The sequence below is a fragment of the Sorex araneus genome, chromosome 2, assembly GCF_027595985.1.
Source record: "Sorex araneus isolate mSorAra2 chromosome 2, mSorAra2.pri, whole genome shotgun sequence".
Lineage (NCBI taxonomy): Eukaryota > Metazoa > Chordata > Mammalia > Eulipotyphla > Soricidae > Sorex > Sorex araneus.
In genome coordinates this window covers 357,650,063-357,669,443 of record NC_073303.1, presented here as the reverse complement: position 1 = coordinate 357,669,443, position 19,381 = coordinate 357,650,063, and the positions used below count along the sequence as shown (strand labels likewise).

The following is a 19,381-nucleotide window of genomic DNA, read 5'->3' as shown; positions in this document are numbered from 1 at the left end:
GACACGGGGTCCCTGGTGGGGGACTCTCAGCCGAGGGGCCCAGAAAAGACACAGATGTTCTGCCCAGACACCCCGTGCCGGGCACTCGGCTTTCCTGCCCCTCTGCCTGCCGGGACTCGCCCAGGCCTGAGGGGCGCCCGGACCCCCCACCTGGACGTGGGGGGGACACGCCCGGCTGCTGCCTCCCTGCTCCCCGCAGCTTCTACACCTGCTTCCACCTCTGCCCCCGGCCTGGGGGGGCAGCAGCGCAGACCACAGGAGGGTGCACCTGAGGTCACGGGCTGCCCCGGGTCCCTTGGGGCCGGTAGAGACGGGGCGAGTGGCTGCTGGCCTGGCGACCCCGCCCCTCTCCACAGCGCAGGCCCCCCTGGGATCTCGGCTGCCCATCCTCCGAGCCCCCCGTCCACCCCAGGCCACGTGCTCCTGGGCGAGGGGAGGCCGAGCCCCGGAGCCTGCCCAGAGCTGGCCGGACACAGCCCGCCCCTGGCCCGAGGCGCGTTCAGCTCTTTGGCTGCCGGCAACCACGGCCAAGAAACTGCGCCCCGCCCCCCCCCCCCCCCGGGCCTGGCCGAGAGTACACGGGGGTCCTCAGGTGCCCGGCGCGTGCCAGAGGGGCCCCTAGGACTTTCTCCACTCGTGGCCCTTCTCACCTCAGAGAGGCGACCCGGGCAAGAACCCCTGAAGCCTCTCTGACCCTATGCATGATGTGGAGGGCTCAGGATGAATTTCTGCATATGCCTGGCCCTAGCCAGAGGTGTGGGGAGCAACTCCCGGCTCAGTGCTCGAGGGGCCATGTGGTGCGGGGTCTGGGCTGCAAAGCAGGTGCTCTAGCCTGGGGGCCACCCCCTGGGCCTGATTCGAAATGAATCTGGTGGGGGGGACTGTGGGGGGAGTGCTGCATGGCCAGAAACACTTTCATTCATTTATTTATTTTTGGGGGTCACACCTGGAGAAGCTCAGGGGTTACTCCTGGCTCTGCACTCAGGAATTACCCCTGGCGGTGCTCAGGGGACCAAATGGGATGCTGGGAATCGAACCCAGGTCGCCACATGCAAGGCAAACGCCCTCCCCGCTGTGCTATTGCTCCGGCCCCAGAGAAACACTTCAAATGCCGTCAAGGTTCTCACGACCCCCGCATCTGCGGACACCACCCAGGGCGTGTCAGAGAAGCCAGGTTCTAGAACCTTCTTTTTGCCAGGGAGGGGAAGGGTGCCTCAACACACAGGTTGCTCTGGGAGCTGCTCAGCGGGCGGGCGGGTGGGCGGGAGCTGAGGGGTGGACAGGGCCTCCGCCACCCCGGCTGAGGGCCCCGTTCGCGCCCCTTCGGGTGCGCTCACCTGGGAGAGGGGCGGGGGCGGCTTCTCGCCCTCGCCGCCCTCGGTCTTGTCACTCAGCAGCCCCTGCACCTGGTACTCCAGCACGTAGCTGTCGATGAAGCGCTCCAGCTCCTCGATCTCCTGGGAGCGGCTGCTGCCCGCCTCGGACGAGGCCGAGGCCGCCGACGAGTTCTCCATCCTCCGGCTGGGGCGGGCTGCGGGGCAGAGGGCACGGGACCCGTGAGTCGCGGGGAGCGGACTGAGGGACGCCCCCCACCCTGACGGCCCCCTCCCCGCCAGGCGTCTCAGCCTCCCCGCGGGGCGTGAGTACGTGTCTCCCACGAAGGGGCCCCGGGCACCCCTGCAGCAGCCGCCCCTCACGGCTTGGAGGCAGGAGCATGGACCCCACCCAGGACAGGGGAGAGGAGTGAGGCAGCGGGTCCAGACTCGCTCAGAAAAGCCCCAGGTCAGCTGACTGTCCAGCTCCTGGCGGCCTGTTCGACCCCTGGACGCTCCGTCCCTCCCCACAGCCTTCCCAATGCTGCATGAAAATTTTTTGTATCTTTATTAAAATTTTTTTACTTCAGCGGGCGCCAGTAACGTCTCTCATTGAGAGACTTATTGTTACTGTGTTTGGCATATCCAATATGCCACGGGGAGCTTGCCAGGCTCTGCTGTGCGGGCATGATGCTCTCGGTAGCTTGCCGGGCTCTCCGAGAGGGGCGGAGGAATCAAACTCGGGTCGGCCGCGTGAAAGGCGAACACCCTACCGTTGTGCTATTGCTCCAGCCCATTGAAATTTTAGTTACAAAAAAATTAAAAAGAGGTGGGGGACTGGAGCGATAGTATAGTGGGTAGGGCATTTGCCTTGCACGCAGCTGACCCGGGTTCGATCCCCAGCATCCCATAAGGTCCCCCGAGCACCACCAGGAGTGATTCCTGAGCGCAGAGCCAGGAGCAACCCCTGAGCATCGCCGGGTGTGACGCAAAAAGGCCAACAAAGAAATTTAGTTATATAAAATATGTTAAGGATATCACAAGTTCACTTTGGAAAATGGGAAATGAGAAAAATGGAAAGAAACATATGCCACACGATTAGAAATAATTGCTCATTCAGTGTTTTTCCATTTCCACTCTTCTATCTCGGGAAAGATTAAACATTTATTTTTTTTTTTTTATCTTTTTCTTTTTAATGCTCCTTCAGGAGCTGGCCGGGGCCGGTGACTGCAGAGCGCCCACATGACACAGCTCTGTCCCGAGGCTGGCGGGAGAGGCCCGCTGGGGAGGCTGGCTCCTCAGGCCAGGCCGGCCGTTCCTCAAGGCCCCCCGAGATCTCGTCAGGGGCTCCCAGCACCCCTGCAGGCAGGCCTGGGGCAGCAGGGAGCGGAAGCGGGGAGGGAGCCAGCTCTGCTCAGACCCTCTCTGGAGCACTGCCTGGCTCCTGTGATGACACCACAATCCTGTGATGAGGCCCGGGGTCACCACCACACCCCCAGGGGCGAGTTAAGAAAAGGCGCTGGTGGTGAGCGAGACCCACCACCCGGGGGGGAGCAGGGGCCCCTGGAGAAGAAGATGAGGGTTCACCGGGGGCGCCCGGGGGCCTGCTGAGTCCTGACATGCTCATGGCACCGTGTGAACTGTGTGGGCACAGCTGCCGATCAGATGGTGGCGGGGGATAGCCTCGCCTCACGGGATCAGAGGGCAGCAGAGCAGGCCAACAGGGGGTGCTGGCTGCCGCGGGGTGCAGAGTCGGGGCTGCAGCACCAGCCCCGACGCCGCGCCTGTGGCTGAGCAGCCCGTAGGGTCGCCCACGCTGCCGAGGCCAGCAGACAGCAGGCAGCCACACCCCGACACACCGCCAGGGCCCGGGGTGCCGAGAGCCTGCACGCCGGGGCCCAGGGCTGTGGGAGCCACCAGAAGCGAAAGGGAAGGTGAGACCGTGGGGCAAACCCGCAGCTGCTCTGCTGTGTCCGGCCGGTCAGGCGCCCCTCTGCCCTGTGCCAAGAACGGCACGCCGACCCTCAGCACAGTGGTGCTGGCCCGTCGCCGGGTTCCGGTGACGCTGCTCTGGCACACTTGGCTCTACCAAAGAAACGAGCAGGGGTGCGGAGGGAGGGAAGATGAGAAATAGCGTCATGGACCATCGGCCGTGCCCAAGCCCTGTGCCCAGGAGGGCTGCGCGCCACGACTCAGTCTTCCAGGCGATTTCAGAGCCACGTTTGTCCCCACTGAGAACACCGGGAAACGCAGGCAGGCGGCGTCCGAGATGGCCTGGCTGGCGAGAGGCAGAGGCAGACAGGAAGCCCGGCACGGGGGTGCCCAGAGCACCCCGGGGCTCGTTCCCTGGCCTGGCCCCACAGACCCCCAGAGCTGCAGTGGGCCCCGGGATGCAGTCAAGGCCCTACACCCTTTCAGCATGGCAGACGGGATGCTCAGACGGGAAGGGAAGAGGGACGCTCATCCGGAAGATTCTAAAGAGGAAGGCGCCTGGAGAGGCTGGCCGAGTGCTCAGACCGAGTGCTCAGCGGGCCAGAGCTCATGGCACGCACGCAGGAAGCCGATTCGAGCCCCGGGTCCTCAGTGTCCTCTGAGCACTGTCAGGAGTAACCCCCGTGCACGGAGCAAGGGCTCAGCCCTGGACACCACCAAGGGTGCTCCCCCACCCCCAACCAATCAAGTTATCAGGGGGGCCTGGAGAGAGGCTCTGGGCCCCGTGTCCACGGGGCATCCCCCCTCCGCCCCCACCAGCAGCCCTGCGTATGCATCACCGCCTCCCGTGCACGGGGGACACCCCGGAGCGACGACCTGGGTCCAAGGCAGGTCCCCGCTGCCTGGTGCAGGTCAGAAACACCCAGGGGTGAAGGGCCAGGACAGCAGGAGCAGGAGAAGGTCACGTGAGCCACCGAGACCTCGTGAGCAGAGGGGACAGGAGAAAGGAAAAGAAAAATACTCCGTGGACACACGTTACAGCCGCAGAGAACACAGTGTCCAGGAGAGGCAGAGACGGACACAACTGACCAGGCCGCTGTGCTGGAGACTCGGCGTGCGGGTCTCCTGGGGCCCGTTCCCGCAAGCTTCCCTCGGTGGGGCCTCTGAGGCCAACTCGGTGATGGGGGACCCAGGAGGCGGCGAGATGCTCTGAGCTCCGGGTCACGCGTCTGCGGACGGGGCATGTTTGGTTTCTGTCTCTAGGCTCTGGCACAACTTGGGCCTCGGTGGCCCCCGGGAACTCCCTTTCCAGGGCCCCTGGGGCTTGGGGGTGGCTCCGGGCACCCCGAGGCTGCCAGATGTCTCGTGCAGACCGCCTGCTCGGTGCTCAGCCTGGGGGGGCGGCTCTTATTAGCCCACCGGGTGTGGGGTGTGGAGACTCTAGTTCCCATTATCCCTGCAGTTAATTTCGCCCACCAGAGCGTGGAGGCAGCACATCACCTCTTTATGCACACTCAGCGGGAACGGTCTGCAGCCGGCTACAACCGCAGGGAGCAGGCTGAGTGGTTAACTGGCAGATAATTAACTGAGACATTCCCCACAGCCTTCTGCAGGCTCCGCTGAGACACCAGGAGGAGCCATCGGGTCAGAAAGGGGCCTCCCGTGGTTTCCACAGTCGCTGGGTTTCGCCCCAGAATCCTGGGAGCGTAGAAGGAAGAAGGACCTTCTGGGGCCCGGAGCCTCAGAAGCCTCAGAGGCTGGTGGAGGGAATGAAACAGAAGCAGCTGCTCCAGAAAACAGTTTGGGCGCCCCTCAGAGGATCCCACACACCGCCAGAAGCGAAAGGGAAGGTAAGCTGACAGCCCTCCTTAGACGAGTACACACAGAGCTGACAGACAACCGTCCTCAGACGAGTACACACAGAGCTGACAGACAACCGTCCTCAGACGAGTACACACAGAGCTGACAGACAACCGTCCTCAGACGAGTACACACAGAGCTGACAGACAACCCACCTCAGACGAGTACACATAGAGCTGACAGACAACCCACCTCAGACGAGTACACACAGAGCTAACAGATAACCCTCCTCAGACGAGTACACACAGAGCTGACAGACAACCGTCCTCAGACAAGTACACACAGAGCTGACAGATAACCCTCCTCAGACGAGTACACACAGAGCTGACAGACAACCCACCTCAGACGAGTACACACAGAGCTGACAGACAACCCACCTCAGACGAGTACACACAGAGCTGACAGACAACCCACCTCAGATGAGTACACACAGAGCTGACAGACAACCGTCCTCAGACGAGTACACACAGAGCTGACAGACAACCGTCCTCAGACGAGTACACACAGAGCTGACAGACAACCGTCCTCAGACGAGTACACACAGAGCTGACAGACAACCCACCTCAGACGAGTACACACAGAGCTGACAGACAACCCACCTCAGACGAGTACACACAGAGCTGACAGACAACCCACCTCAGACGAGTACACACAGAGCTGACAGACAACCCTCCTCAGACGAGTACACACAGAGCTGACAGACAACCCACCTCAGACGAGTACACACAGAGCTAACAGACAACCCTCCTCAGATGAGTACACACAGAGCTAACAGACAACCCACTTCAGACGAGTACACACAGAGCTGACAACCCACCCCAAATGAGTACACACAGAGCTAACCCACCTCAGAGGAGTACACACAGAGCTAACAGACAACCCACCTCAGACGAGTACACACAGAGCTAACAGACAACCCACCTTAGATGAGTATATACACACACAGAGCTGACAACCCGCCCCAAATGGGTACACAGAACTAACCCACCTCAGAGGAGTACACACAGAGCTAACAGACAACTCACCTCAAACGAGTATACACCGAGTGACAACCCACCTCAGACGAGTACACACAGAGCTGAGACAACCCACCTCAGATGAGTACACAGAGCTGACAACCCATCTCAAACGAGTACACACAGAGCTAACAGACAACCCACCTCAGACGATCCCACACAGCTCACGCACAACCCACCCATTCTATTTCTAGATGTGTTCCCCAAAGAAACAAATGATGGCATGCAAATTGTATGGCAATAAAGCTGTGTTAAAAAAAGTTAGTATGCCGATATGAGCTGTAATGCCATTGGCTTACCTAGCCTTGAGAAGCTAGAGACTTCTCCAGAGAAAAGGGCAGTTGAGAGAATAATTGAAGACTACACATGAATAAAGGAATATCAAAGGTGAGGTGGGGGAGGTTATTCAGGTTCCCATTGAATACGGGAGATACATCTGCAACCTCCTTCGAAGGAATTGTGCGACCGCATCAGAGAGGATGATGTGTCTCATGAGTCAGTTCCACCATCCACTCAACAGCCATCCATCATTCCAAACTACTCATCTTTTATCTATTCACTTAACCACCTAGCCAATCATCCACCAACCCTCCACTCGCCCATTAACCCATTTATCCACAGAACCAACCTCCGCTCATCTATTATTTATTTATTGAACAGTCCAACTATCCATCTAACTCATTGAACATTCATCTATCATCTACTCATTGAACATACATACAAACTTAACTATTTTAGCAACTACTCATGGAACCATCCATCCATCCAACCATCCATAAAATCATTCACGCATTCATCCATCCTCCCTTCTCATCCATTAACTCATTTATACTTCCTTTGTTCATCCATACAGCTCTCCTTCCTTCTCTTATTTTTTTTTTTTGTGGGAGGGTCATACCTGGAGATGCTCAGGGGTTACTCCTGGCTCTGCACTCAGGAATTTCTCCTGGCAGTAATCAGGGGACTTTATGGGATGCCAGGGATTGAAACGGGGTCTGCCACATGCATGGCAAACGCCCTACCCGCTGTGCTATCACTCCGGCCCCTGTCCTTCTTTCTCTTATCCACTCATCCATTCATTTGTCCATCCTTCCTCTCTCATGCATCCATCCATGCATCCACCCACGCCTTTGCCCATGCATCCATCCAACCTGCCATCCAACCATCCTCCCGTGCATCCATACATTCAGCCCTCACTCACCCAAACCCGCCACTCATGCCAACCACCCATTCACCTGCTTAAGAGGCAGTTACTATAAGGGTGGTGGTGGTACTAGGGACCCCCAGGAAAGGCGGGAAAGTGACCAACCAGGCTGTGGGCCTCAGGAGTGAAGTGCTATGGGACCGGAAGAAACAGCAAAAAGTTATAAGGAAAATACTAAAAATGCTTCTTTGATTAGTTTTCTGTGGCTTGATACAAAAAAAAACCCAGTAGATAATAAAACTAACATCTGATAACTAATATCTAAGGAGCGACCTTCGAGAGCAAACCATCAACGACGAAGGCCCATCATTCACGCAGAAGCCACAAAAATAAAAAGGAAAAACTCTGCCAATTAAACCATGCGGTAATGCCTTAATGACAGCCCTGTGTGCAGGGAAATTTGTCTGGAGCCTCAGGAGGCTTTGGGAGTATTTCATGTCTTCGGAGGGATTTGGGGATTTCTCCTGCCGAGCGTGGCATGACTCAGGTCGGGGGGAGAGAGCACGAGGCTGCGACCCTTCCCCCAACAACAGACACACGCGGCCTTTCTAAGCGCCCGCCACGCCCCACAGCCGACCCAAGCTCTTCCCGGAGCTCAGCGGCCACGGGCGTCAGCGGGGAGATCTCTGAGTGAGTGTCAATCACACTGACACACGAACCCCCACTCACACTCCGGCCTGCCGGGACAGTGACAGCTCAGGCCCGCGAGGCTAGTGGCGGGCGGCCAGCAGTAATAGGATTTCAGAAATCCTCACGTGTGTGAGCAGCAGGCCTCCGAGAAGCACTGACGAAGGACAAACCCATCCCTCATGTCACAGACGAGAGCAAACACCAGCACGGAGCTCAGGCGTGACACACCCCAGAGCCGGAGCCAAGACGAGGCCCGGTGAGCGGGATATTGATGCCAACGTCTTCCTTCCCCTTCTGCTCCTTCGGGCTACCCCTGGAAGGCCGCCATCTCCGAACAGAGCTTACGTTTTGGGTTTTTGAAAAAAAAAAAAGAAAGAAAAGAGATAGTACAATGGGTAGGGCATCTGCCTTGCACGGGGCCAACCCGGGTTCGATCCCCAGCATCCCCAATGGTCCCCCGAGCACCGCCAGGAGTAATTCCTGAGTGCAAAGCCAGGAGGAACCCCAAAGCATTGCCAGGTGTGACCCAAAAAGCAAGAAAACACACACACACACACACACACACACACACACACACACACACAACACCAGACACTTGGGTGGTTTTCAAAGGCAGCCCGTGGACGGCTTGGTGGAAGGTACAGAAAGGCAGAAGCCATATCTTAGGGGACACGGGACGAGGAGGGGGTGGAGCCATCCACCCAGCCCGGCTCCCACAAGCCCACGACAACAGTGACAAGAAGCCGCCTTCCCTGGAAATGCAGGCGTGGAAGGCCAAGGAGACCGATCCCTTGAGGACGGCTCAGTCCCAGGCAGGTCCCCCGGCTGCCACCGGGGGGCACCAGGCCATGTTTATAAACCAGGCTGGCCAGCTGCTTCTCCGGAGCCACACGCTCCCGGGGCCCGCGTCCCCAGGGAGGCTGCTAAGGGGGTTCCCCACCCCCCACCCGCCCTGGCATCCTGGCGCTGCCTGCGTCTTTCAGGGCACGGATGCAGGATCCAGGGGCCGGGGAGAGCACCTTTTCCCGGCAAGCCGGGGACTGCAGACTTGACCAGTGACAGGAACACAGTGAAGTAAGTTCCAGTCCTGGGGCTAGAGCGATAGCACAGCAGGTAGGGTGTTTGCCTTGCACGTGGCTGACCCGGGTTCAATCCCCAGCATCCCGAATGGTCCCCCAAGAGCACTGCCAGGAGTAATTCCTGAGTGCATGAGCCAGGAGTAACCCCTGTGCACCGCCAGGTGTGACCCAAAAAGCAAAAGGAAGGAAGGAAGAAAGAAAGAAAGAAAGAAAGAAAGAAAGAAAGAAAGAAAGAAAGAAAGAAAGAAAGAAAGAAAGAAAGGAAGAAAGAGAGAAAGAAAGAAAGAAAGAAAGAAAGAAAGAAAGAAAGAAAGAAAGAGAGAAAGAAAGAGAGAAAGAGAGAGAGAAAGAGAGAGAGAAAGAGAAAGAAAGAGAGAAAGAGAGAAAGAAAGAAAGAAAGAAAGAGAAAGAAGGAAAGAAAAGGCAGGAAAGAAAGAAGGAAAGGAAGAAGAAGGCAGGAAAGAAAGAAAGAAAGATGGAAAGAAAAGAAAGAAAGAAAAGAAAGAGAGAGAGAAAGAAAGAAAGAAAGAAAGAAGGAAGGAAAGAAAGGAAAGAAGGAAAGAAGAAGGAAAGAAAGGAGAAAGCAGTTCCAGTCCCGGTGCCTCGGCCAAGGCAGGCCTGTGGCCGGGCCTGGGTGATACTGCCACAAACACAACAGATGTGAGAAGAGGAAGATCAGAAGGGAACACCCAGCAGAGTCAGTCTCCCCCCCCCCCCCCCGCCAAAAAACAAAAAAAGCAGCCCGGGATTGGAATGTCCAGGGGTGAGGCGCTCACCACGCATCCACCGACCACAGATGGGTCCCTAGCACTGCGTACGGCCCCCGCGCCCCGCCAGGAGAGGCCCCTGAACACAGAGCCAGGAGAGAGTGCGAGCACGGCAAACTCAGCCTGCGTGGGGCGCCCCGGGTTCGAGCCCTGCCACCACGAAGTCGGTTCCTGAGCAACACCCCCGGGGCCAGCCCCGAGGAGTGGGCCAGGAGCGGCCCAGCGGTGGCCCTGCCCCCTCCCGTGAAGGAACGGGCCTCAAGCCTTCTAGAGGCCGAGACACAGTCCAGCCGGGCTGACAACCGCCACTCTCCAGCCCGGCCAGCAAGGACGAGATGGGCAGCCGTCCAGCCTGCCCACACCGCAGGCCCGGCGGCTTCTCACTTCCCCCGAGTCTGGTGCGGCCAAGAGACCTGGGCAGTACCCTCAGGTCAGTCGGGCCACATGCCAGGCCCCAAGGGACCCGGTGAGCCAGGCCGGGCCTGCGGTCCCCTGGTGTGGCAGGGAGACGGTGTTCCTGGGGAGTCTCAGAGACTAGGAGACCTGGCACCACAGGGGCTGGCACAGAGGCGTCGGCAGTCAGCGAGCCCGGCGGCCTCCCCGGCACGGCCTCCCCGAGCCTCCGGGCAGACCAAACTCTCGCCCGGCAGCAGATTCAGGATGCCAGACTCTGCGGGTTCCACTGTTCTGGCCACACTGCAGGCCTGGGCGGGTCAGAATCCCAGCCGAGTTCACAGCTCGGCGCTACTGCGGGGGCCCAGCAGGGGGCACCAAGCGCTGCCAAGAGGGACCCCAGACGGCGCGGGCGGGTTCCCAGCCACAGAGCTGGCCACGTCCAGGGCTGGCCCGGGCCTGCCGTCCACCTTCTCTGTGGATGGACACTCTGTGGATGCCACAGGCTGGGCAGCGCTGGGGAGCACTGGACGGGCTCAGGGAGCACCCTCCCGCAGGGTGGGAAAGGCGTCCCGACACCCCCAGTTAGGAACACAGCTGCATCTTACCCAAGAGCCCATGGCCCCCTGAGTGAGCCCCCGTGGCACGCTGGCTCCAGGAGGACGGTCCTCTCTCTCTCTCTCTCCCCCTCTCCCTCTCTCTTCCTCTCTCTCCTCTCTCCCTCTCTCTCCCTCTCTCTCCTCTCTCCCCCTCTCCCTCTCTCTTCCTCTCTCTCTCCTCTCTCCTCTCTCCCTCTCTCTCCCTCTCTCTCCTCTCTCCTCTCTCTCTCCTCTCTCTCCTCTCTCTCCCTCTCTCTCTCAATATTTCAGAATTTCTTTTATTTTTTAGAGTTGCATATACACTTTGAGTTAAAATCGACAGAAAAACAGTAACTATTTTTATTGTTTTAAAACTTTTAATAAAACAGATTTATAGAAGTTAAATTACCTGCCACTTAGCGTACAAAGTAACACAATGCATGTTTAAAGAGGGCCCCCCTCTCCCACCCTCTAGGAGCACGCCAGAAGCACGCAGAGCTGGTCACGTGGATAAGCGTCTTCCCAGAGGGGAGCAGACAGGTAGGTGCCAAGACCTTGTCACGGCCACAGAAATCAGGTCCCTCCTAGGACACAGTCATAGCCGGAACTGTCTGTCACGTGACCAGGCCATGTGGGGGAACCCACAATCTTTCTATGCCCCCAGGACCCCGTGTGCCAACGTTACTGTCACCCTCTAAATTGTGACATGCAAATAGGGGCCACCCTCTTTCTCTCTGTCCCTGTTCTGTCCACACAGGAGCTTTGGGTTTTTGTTGGTGGTGGCGATAGTTTTGGGGTCACACCCAGCGGTGTTCAGGGATCACTCCTGGTGGGGCCTGGGGAACTGTATGTGGTGCCAGGGATCGAACCCAGGCCGGCTACGTGCAAGACAAGCGCCTTGACCCTGTACTATCTCTCCAGCCCACTTGCTCTGTTTTTTGTTTTTTTTTTTTCAGGAAAATAAAAACTGGAGGAGGAAAAAGAAAACGTTGGCTGCTGGTCCTCCTGCCTCTTGGCCAATGCTCAGGCTGGCTCCCAGGGGCTTCTGACCACCCAGTGCAGGGGGCGGGTCACCAGGTCACCCTCCACCTGCTCAGCCTCTGCCCACCCGCAGGGACACTGCCACTTCCAGGCTCTTCCGCACGTCTGAGCCCGTGGTGCCGGGTGCTGGGCTGTTCCCACAATGCCCGGGGGTCCTGCTGGCTGGGCAGCGTCCTGTGTGTCACTGCCGATGCTGGGATCTGTCCACTCCGGGCAGGGCCGAAGCTAAGCTGGGACATGGGGCCACTCCTGCGACTGCCCCGTCCCTGGGGAGAAGGCGGGGCGGAAGGAAGCACCACAGGAGAGGTCACCAAGCACAGAACTCCAGAGGCACCTCAGCAGCGTGAGTAAAGGCCCCTGCTGCCCCGACAGGCCTCCCGAAAGAACGCCCCCTCCTCTCCCTGGGCGGAAGCAGAGGGCCCTGCCGGCCACGCCGCGCTGCCACCACTCCACGCCGCGTCCCTGCCAGCAGCGGGCAGCATCCCCAGGCTCCTGCCTCAGCATCTCCCACGCCCAGGAGGGCGCCAGCTGGGGACCTGCACTCTGGCTAACGCAGGGAGCGCGGACAGGACTTCGGGGCACCCACAGCAGACGGCACCTTAGGCTGGTGTGGACTGGAGTGCACCGCACTTCCCTCCGCGCTAACGACACCTCGATCCTAACTCCCTCACACCTCGGCCCTGAAACCTGATCTGTGAACGAGTCGGTGATCACAGGCCACCTTGCACCCATTAGACCGTTCTCTGGTGACTGTGAAGGCAGCTGGGGCTCTGGCAGGGTGGCGACGTGAAGTCTCTGGGCGGCAGAAAGTGACACAGCTTGAATACACTGCACGTGCATGCACACACATGCACGCACGTACCCACACATGTACACACATGCACGTGTACACACAGGCATACACACATCCTGGTGTGCATGTCACACATTATGAAAACAGCCTAGATCATACATAGACACACACACACACACACACACACACACACACACTTACTTCATGCATCACAAAAACAGGCCTGAAACTGAAAGGGGAAGGTGGAAAGGTCCCTCTCCATAGGGATTCTGGCATTTTCTTCACGCCGTGAGTAGGATCCCACTCTGGACAACAGGCCGCCCGGAGACACGGCCAGTCCCACCAAGTCCCCCGGCTATGAGCCCCCACGTGCAACGCACAACCCACATCTCCCACTGCTCCCTGTTCTCCTGATGAGCCCGGTTCTGCAGCCAGGCTGCGCTTGGGGAGAGCCGGGGTGGGAGGCTCCGTGCCCCCCGCCCCCTCACCTGCAGCTGACACCAGACTGAGCCCGGCCTGAGGCCCAGGCACCTCCCCTCGCCCCCTGCAAGCTCATCCTCGCCCCTGCCTGGTCTGGGTCTGTCCAGGCAAACGCTGCAGGGTGCCGGGCTGGAGCCCGCTGAGCCGGGCCACCTGTGTCAGTGTGCCAGGGCTCCCGCCCGCAAGGTCACAGGCACCACGCGGTGTCCAGAGGTGGGCGGGGAGCAAGGAGCAGTGCGTTGGGAAGGGCAGGTGGAGGGAGGCAGCCGGAGAATGCAGAGAATGCGCCTGTGCTCATTCCAGAAACCCTTTCCGGCCTTGCCCAGCTGCCCTGGGCACCTGCTCCACACAGGGCCAAGCCGCGGCCTCTGCCCAGCAGCGAGGCGGCCCCAAGACCCCTCAGGCCCCGCCTACACGGGGGTGAGGGGCGCAGACTCGAGCATCAGGGGCCTGCAGCAGAGCACACTGTGGGGCCCGAGAGCAACAGGGCAAAGTTCGGTCTAAACCAGAATTTCCAACGGTGCCTGGCGCGCACTCAGCAGCCTGGGGCCTGGTGATGGAGGGTGAGGGGGTGAGGGGAGTACAGGAGAGAAGGGGCATGCGGGCTGCACCCAGAGCTGGCCTGGAGCACGGCCTCTCCCGGGAAAAGGGAAGGCCAGATTGGCAGAGGTGGTGCCCGGCAGCCCCCGTCGAGCTGCCTCAGGCCCCCAGGGCCACCCACCCCTGCAGACAGGGTGAAGCTGGGTGTTAGTTTTCTATGCTCGGAGCTCCCTGGGCAGAGTAGTACAGTGGGCAGGGCACTTGCCTTGCTCACAGCTGACAAGGTTTCCGTCCCCAGCACCCCACATGGCCCCCAAAGCCCATCCAGGAGTGGTTCTTGAGCATAAAGCCCGGCGTGTCCCCCCAAATAAAAATAGATTAAAAAAATACACTCCTTGGAAACTCCAGAGGTGGGAAACGCACTGTATTTGGTAAGAGCAGAGTCGCCCAATCCGTGTTCAGGAGCGCTGACCAGACACCGATCATTGGCTGCATCTGGCTGACTGAAAACAGAGTCGCCCAATCCGTGTTCAGGAGCGCTGACCAGACACCGATCATTGGCTGCATCTGGCTGACTGAAAGCAGAGTCGCCCAATCCGTGCTCCTGAGCGCAGATCAGCTGCCGATCATTGGCTGCAGAGACAGATGCAGCGCACCTGGGTTCTGGGAGGCGCTGGACCGCTCCATCCCCGCGTGGCTGCGGTGTCCGGGTGGTGCACGCCCGGCGGTGCTCACACTTGGCCGCAGAGCCCATAAGGGTTGTGTTCATTTGACCGTGGGGCTCGTTGGGGGGAATCACACTTCCCGGCCGGGGCTGCCCCACTGTCAGCTGAAGTGTAGCCGGACCCTAGCACAGCAAGGGCCCTGCGCCCATCAACGGGGCCTGAGCTCAGCTCTTGACCTCACCGAGTAGGTGTCTTAAGCTACGGGGGGCCGGGGGGGCCTCCTGCGCCCCCTTTACTTTCTATAACGGGGCAGGCTGGGTCAGAGCATACAAAGCAGGCACCAGAGCCCTGGCACAGCAGGGAGGTCTCTACCTTGCCCAACTCGACCTGAATTGGATACCCCGCACACCCTGTGCTCCCCTGAGCACCACCGGAGGTGATTCCTGAGCACTGAACCAGGAGTAGCACATGAGCACCACCAAACATGGCCCAGGAAGCTCTCACAAAACCAAGAGGCACTGAGAAAACTGAGTGGCAGGGCCTTGCACGTGGCCCACCCGGGCTCCAACCCTGCATTCTAGCATGGTCCCCCGAGCACCGCCAGGAGTGATGCCTGAGCACAGAGCCAGGAGTAAGCCCTGAGCGTCGCTGAGTGTGACCCAGAAAGGAAATAAAAGGAACAGACAAAGCAGGTCGGCAGCACCAGAGAAGTTGTCAGCAGTGGCTGTGGCCACCTGCAATGACCAGCTGAGCCGGACAGCTCTGCCCTGAGCCCCCCCCTCCTCAAGCCCCGCCCCCCTCCTCCAGACCCGAAGATGACTTGCTCTTTCCGGCTTGGCCTTCCCTGCGACCTCGGCCGGGAAACCCTCTGAAGGCCTCTCTGTGCCGCCTGCCAAGAGCAGGGGGCCCTCCTAAGCCCCAGGAGGGGCCCCGCAGCCATCAGACCCAACACTCCTGTCTTTCCAGCGCGGATGGTTCCCAGGGTGTGGACAGGACAGCACTTTATGGGGCTTATTAAACGAGGAGGCTGCCTTCTTTGGGGGCAGGGCGTGGGCTCCATCCGAGGAGTCAGCCAGCCTGGCCACGCCCCACCTCTCGGGGCCTCCCTGGGAGTCTGTCCGTCCAGAAGGAGGAGGCCCCCAGGCCGGGTGCGGACCCCCTGATGCTAGGGCCCCTGCAGCCTGGGCCGCTGCTCAGGCCGGGCACAGACGCTCCCGGCTTGCTAATTGCCGCCCTGGCAGAGCCCGCCCGCGCCCGGAGCCTCCGACTGGGAACCGCGACAAAAGCTGCACCTCGTGGGAACCAGGGGTGTGGGGCCCGGCGGCCGGCTCGACAGCTATTCATCTCTGCACCCCGCTTCAGCAAGGGGGTGGCGTGGCCTGCGCCCGGCTGTGTCGGTGTCACAGCGCCTCTTCTGGGCCAGGGCAGCCAGGAACCATCTGGGGACACCCAGGCTGTCCCTGCAGGGGTACCCGGGCCTCCTAGGTGAATGTGGGCGAGGGAGCACACGCCCCAGCCCCGCAGATACTGCCAGAATGTTTCCGCACAGGAAGGGGGCTGTGCATGTGGCTCAATGGTTAGAGCTCATGCCTCGCATGTACGAGGCCCTGAATTCCATCTCTGGCACCATCCACCCCTTCACCTGACCGTGGCTACCACCAAAAAAAAAAAAAAAAGACAAAAAATAAGCTGCAACAGGAATGCAAAGGGCTGTTGAATATCTGTCCTGAGGTTGTACACAATCAGTAAAGCGAAGCTAAAGAAAATCCTTTCTCTCCCCGTCTCTCTCCCTCCTAGCGTGGCCCTGGGGGCAGCTAGTCATGAGAGTCACAACAGAGAAGTTTGTGGGGCTGGAGTGATATTACAGCAGGGAGGGGCTCGGCCATGAATGACTCCAACCTGGGTTCGATCCCCAGCATCCCATAGGGTCCCCCGAGCCCCTTGAGGAGTGATCCCTGAGTCAGGAGTCAGCCCCGAGCACCTCCGAAGGAAGCCCCCCAGACAACAGACAGAACTGAGAGGCGGTCAGGCTCTCGGCTTTAGCACCCGCTCGCCCTGCTGCCCCTGTGTGTGGCCTTGGCCCTGGGCTGGCCGCCTCTCTCTAGGCCTTCTAGGTCTGTCTTCGCGACAAGGAAGCCGAGGCCCAGAGAGGTTCAGCTGTGAGGGCCAGAGAGCAGGGAAGTGGCCACGGGGCCCTGGGGCCCGCCACGGTGGAGCTGAGCTCTCCGTGCCTGGTATTTCGTTTTCTCTGCCTTTCAGAGTCACATCCAGGGGGTGCGGGGAGGGGCCGGAGCCCATCCCCCACGCACGCCAGGTCTCGGCAGCAGCCCTTGGGGCCGGGCCCCTGGACCTGCCCTGCTGACGGCTCAGCCTGGGGGCTGAGAGACCCTAAGACCCAGATATTCCGGCTGTCGTGAGCTCTGGGGTCTTGACGGGTCAGTGGCCCGGATGGCCACGTAGGGACTCAGGCTCACCGGCTGAGGGGGTGGATCTCTGTCCATTCCTTCCCCGTGCCTGTCAGAGCCTGTGACGGGCAGGAGGCAGGCGGGCTGGCCCAGCTGGGCTGTCCCCTCTGTCCCCAGCATGCTCTTCTGGCTCGGGGCCGGGGCACACCCCTTCCTGGCCCCCACCGGGACCTCCGAGCGCCAGCTGGGCCTGGATTCCAGACTAAATCTGGGTCCCCGGCTGCTCCCCACCCACCTGCAGGGCTCAGGCCTGGGCCTCAGTGGCAATCTGGCACCCCACCTGCCAGCCCCCACCAAAAAAACAAAAAAAAAAAACCCAAAATACCAAAAAACAAAAAAAAAATGCTGACTCAGAAGCAGCACAAGGACAAAGACAGAGAGCAAAGTCGACAGGGCCTGGACAACAGTGACGTATGCAGAGCAGTCCCCAAACTGCAGCCCCTGGCACTGGCCCGGCTGGGACTCCGCGGCCAGCCAGCTGGCCCCGCTGACCAGGGCAGCATCAGGCGGTCAGCGCCGGGCCTTGCGCTGGTCACCAGCGCTTTCCAGAGCCGAACCATGGCCCAAAGTCACAAAACGGAAGTGAGGGCCAGCGAGAAGAGCCACGGGGCCGGCGCACGCGTGCCAAGGTCGGATCCGCGACGCCACGTGGTCCCCGAGCACCAAAGGGACAAAGGAGTAGACGTCTCTAAGCGAGGCCTTCAGTGTCTTCAGCTGAAATGGGGGCGGCACCCCCACCCCCGCCTCCACAGAGGAACCCCCACCCAGTCGGAAACCGGTTCCGACAAGCACGGAGCACTGAGAGCTGGAAGGTGGGGCAGACGCCACCCGGGGGGACCACCCGGGGGGCACATCTCCAGCCCCACAGAAAGGGGACCGTCTTGATGCTGTTGGGTGTGGTACCGTGACTCTCTTCGCACCCCACTGTGACAAGGGGCGGCCCTCTCGCCCCCCGGGCCTGTGACTGTGACCTTATTCACAAAGGAAGTCGGGTCTCTGCAGATGTGACCTCGCCTGCACACTGGTGCAAGATGGGGACGACACCCACGTGATGGGAGCCACAGGGTCCTTGAGCACTAGTGAGTGTACTTCCCCCAACACACACACACACACACACACACACACACACACACACACACGCACGCACGAAAAGATTTTATTTTATTTTATTTATTTTTTTGCTTTTTGGGTCACACCCAGTGATGCTCTGCAGTGATGCTCTGGGGTCACTCCTGGCTCTGCACTCAGGAATTACCCCTGGCCATGCTCAGGGGACCATATGGGATGCTGGGGATCGAACCCGGGTCGGCCGCGTGCAAGGCAAATGCCCTACCCGCTATGCTATCGCTCCAGCCCCACGAAAAGATTTTTAAGCCAGCTGAAGTTAATGCTATTGCCTGGCATACAGCGGACCCTGGTTCTATCTGCAGCACCACAGTTCCTCCGAGGACCATGAGGAGTGACCGGACATGGCTCAAGCTCCCTGCCCTCCCCCTGCCAACCAACCAAGGACGAAAGTCAGCCAGCTCAGCCTTTGGAGGGCAGGTGTGCCGGGAAAGCAGGCAGGACAGCACCGGGCAGAGGACAGCCTGATATGATGTGGGGGCACCCAGGGCACCACCACGCCCCCCCGCCCCCAAACGAGTTTCACCTAAAAGGTAAAGAACCACAGGACCCTGAATGGTCGTGCACAGGGCTGATCCCTGGAGGGGAGGGAAACAGCAGGGGGTTCAAAGCTGCAGAAGACAACCCGGACGGTGATCGCATCCCAGCTGCCCTCATTTCCACGCTGACCGGCAAGCTGGTGGCACGTACAAAGCCACCGCGTGCGAGAGTGCTCATAACAGAACCCAGGAGACTCAGGGGAAGGGAAGGGAGAAGAGGAGGTGAAGTGAAAAGGGCGCCATCCCCGCAGGAGGCGGGCTCAGCCTCTGCAGGGGAGGGGGAGGGGCCACGGAGGACTGGGCCCCTGGCAAGTGGGTGTGGCAGCCCCTGCCTGTGGGCCTCGCAGGTTGGGACCCTTCAAAGGGAGCCGGCAGGGCGGACGATCCATCTTCAGCCACGCTGGCAGCCATCCCGGGAGCCCAGCCCTGAGGTGGGGTAGGTGCGTCCCGCTGGTTTCCCAGGCCCTGCCCCATCTCCAGGAAGCTGCAGTCCCCTGCCAAGCTCCAGGCCACGACAGGATGGGCCGGGCACAGGCGGGGGCTGGAGCAGAGACACCAGAAGGTACACGGGGAACAAGCCAGGAGCCCCGGTCTCCATCCTCGCAACCCGTGACCTCTCAGTGCCGGAGACATTTCTTTTGATCTGGGCAATGCACACATAAAACATTTGTCCAAACTCCCTCAGGCCCTGCACTTAAGAATCACGCCTGTTACTAGGAGTCAGTTACACGCTCCTGGGAAGGGGGAGGGAATAGGAAGGCCTTAATGGGTGCAGGAACAGGAGCTCGGACCAAAGGTTCTGGAGGGGGGAGTGTGGGGCGGGTGAGGAGGACCCTGCAGAAGGAGGTCCTGAGAATGGGATCAGGCCTGACCCAGCCCGTGGGGAGTGAGGGGGGGCTCCTGGGCAGCCACCTCCCCCTCTGGGCTTCTCTGATTTAGGAATCTCAGAGATGGGCTCATC

The 19,381-nt window shown here is 60.0% G+C and overlaps 1 protein-coding gene across 2 annotated transcripts in view; it reads right to left on the bottom strand.

The window, feature by feature from the left end:
* CTIF (cap binding complex dependent translation initiation factor) overlaps positions 1–19,381 on the bottom strand; it is a 220,656-nt gene that overhangs the window by 154,231 nt on the left and 47,044 nt on the right. For both annotated transcript variants that reach the window (XM_055129445.1, XM_055129446.1), the window contains exon 2: positions 1,338–1,531. In XM_055129445.1, the coding sequence (XP_054985420.1) occupies positions 1,338–1,514 (177 nt within the window). In that variant the 5' untranslated portion in view covers positions 1,515–1,531. The remainder of the gene's footprint in view (positions 1–1,337; positions 1,532–19,381) is intronic.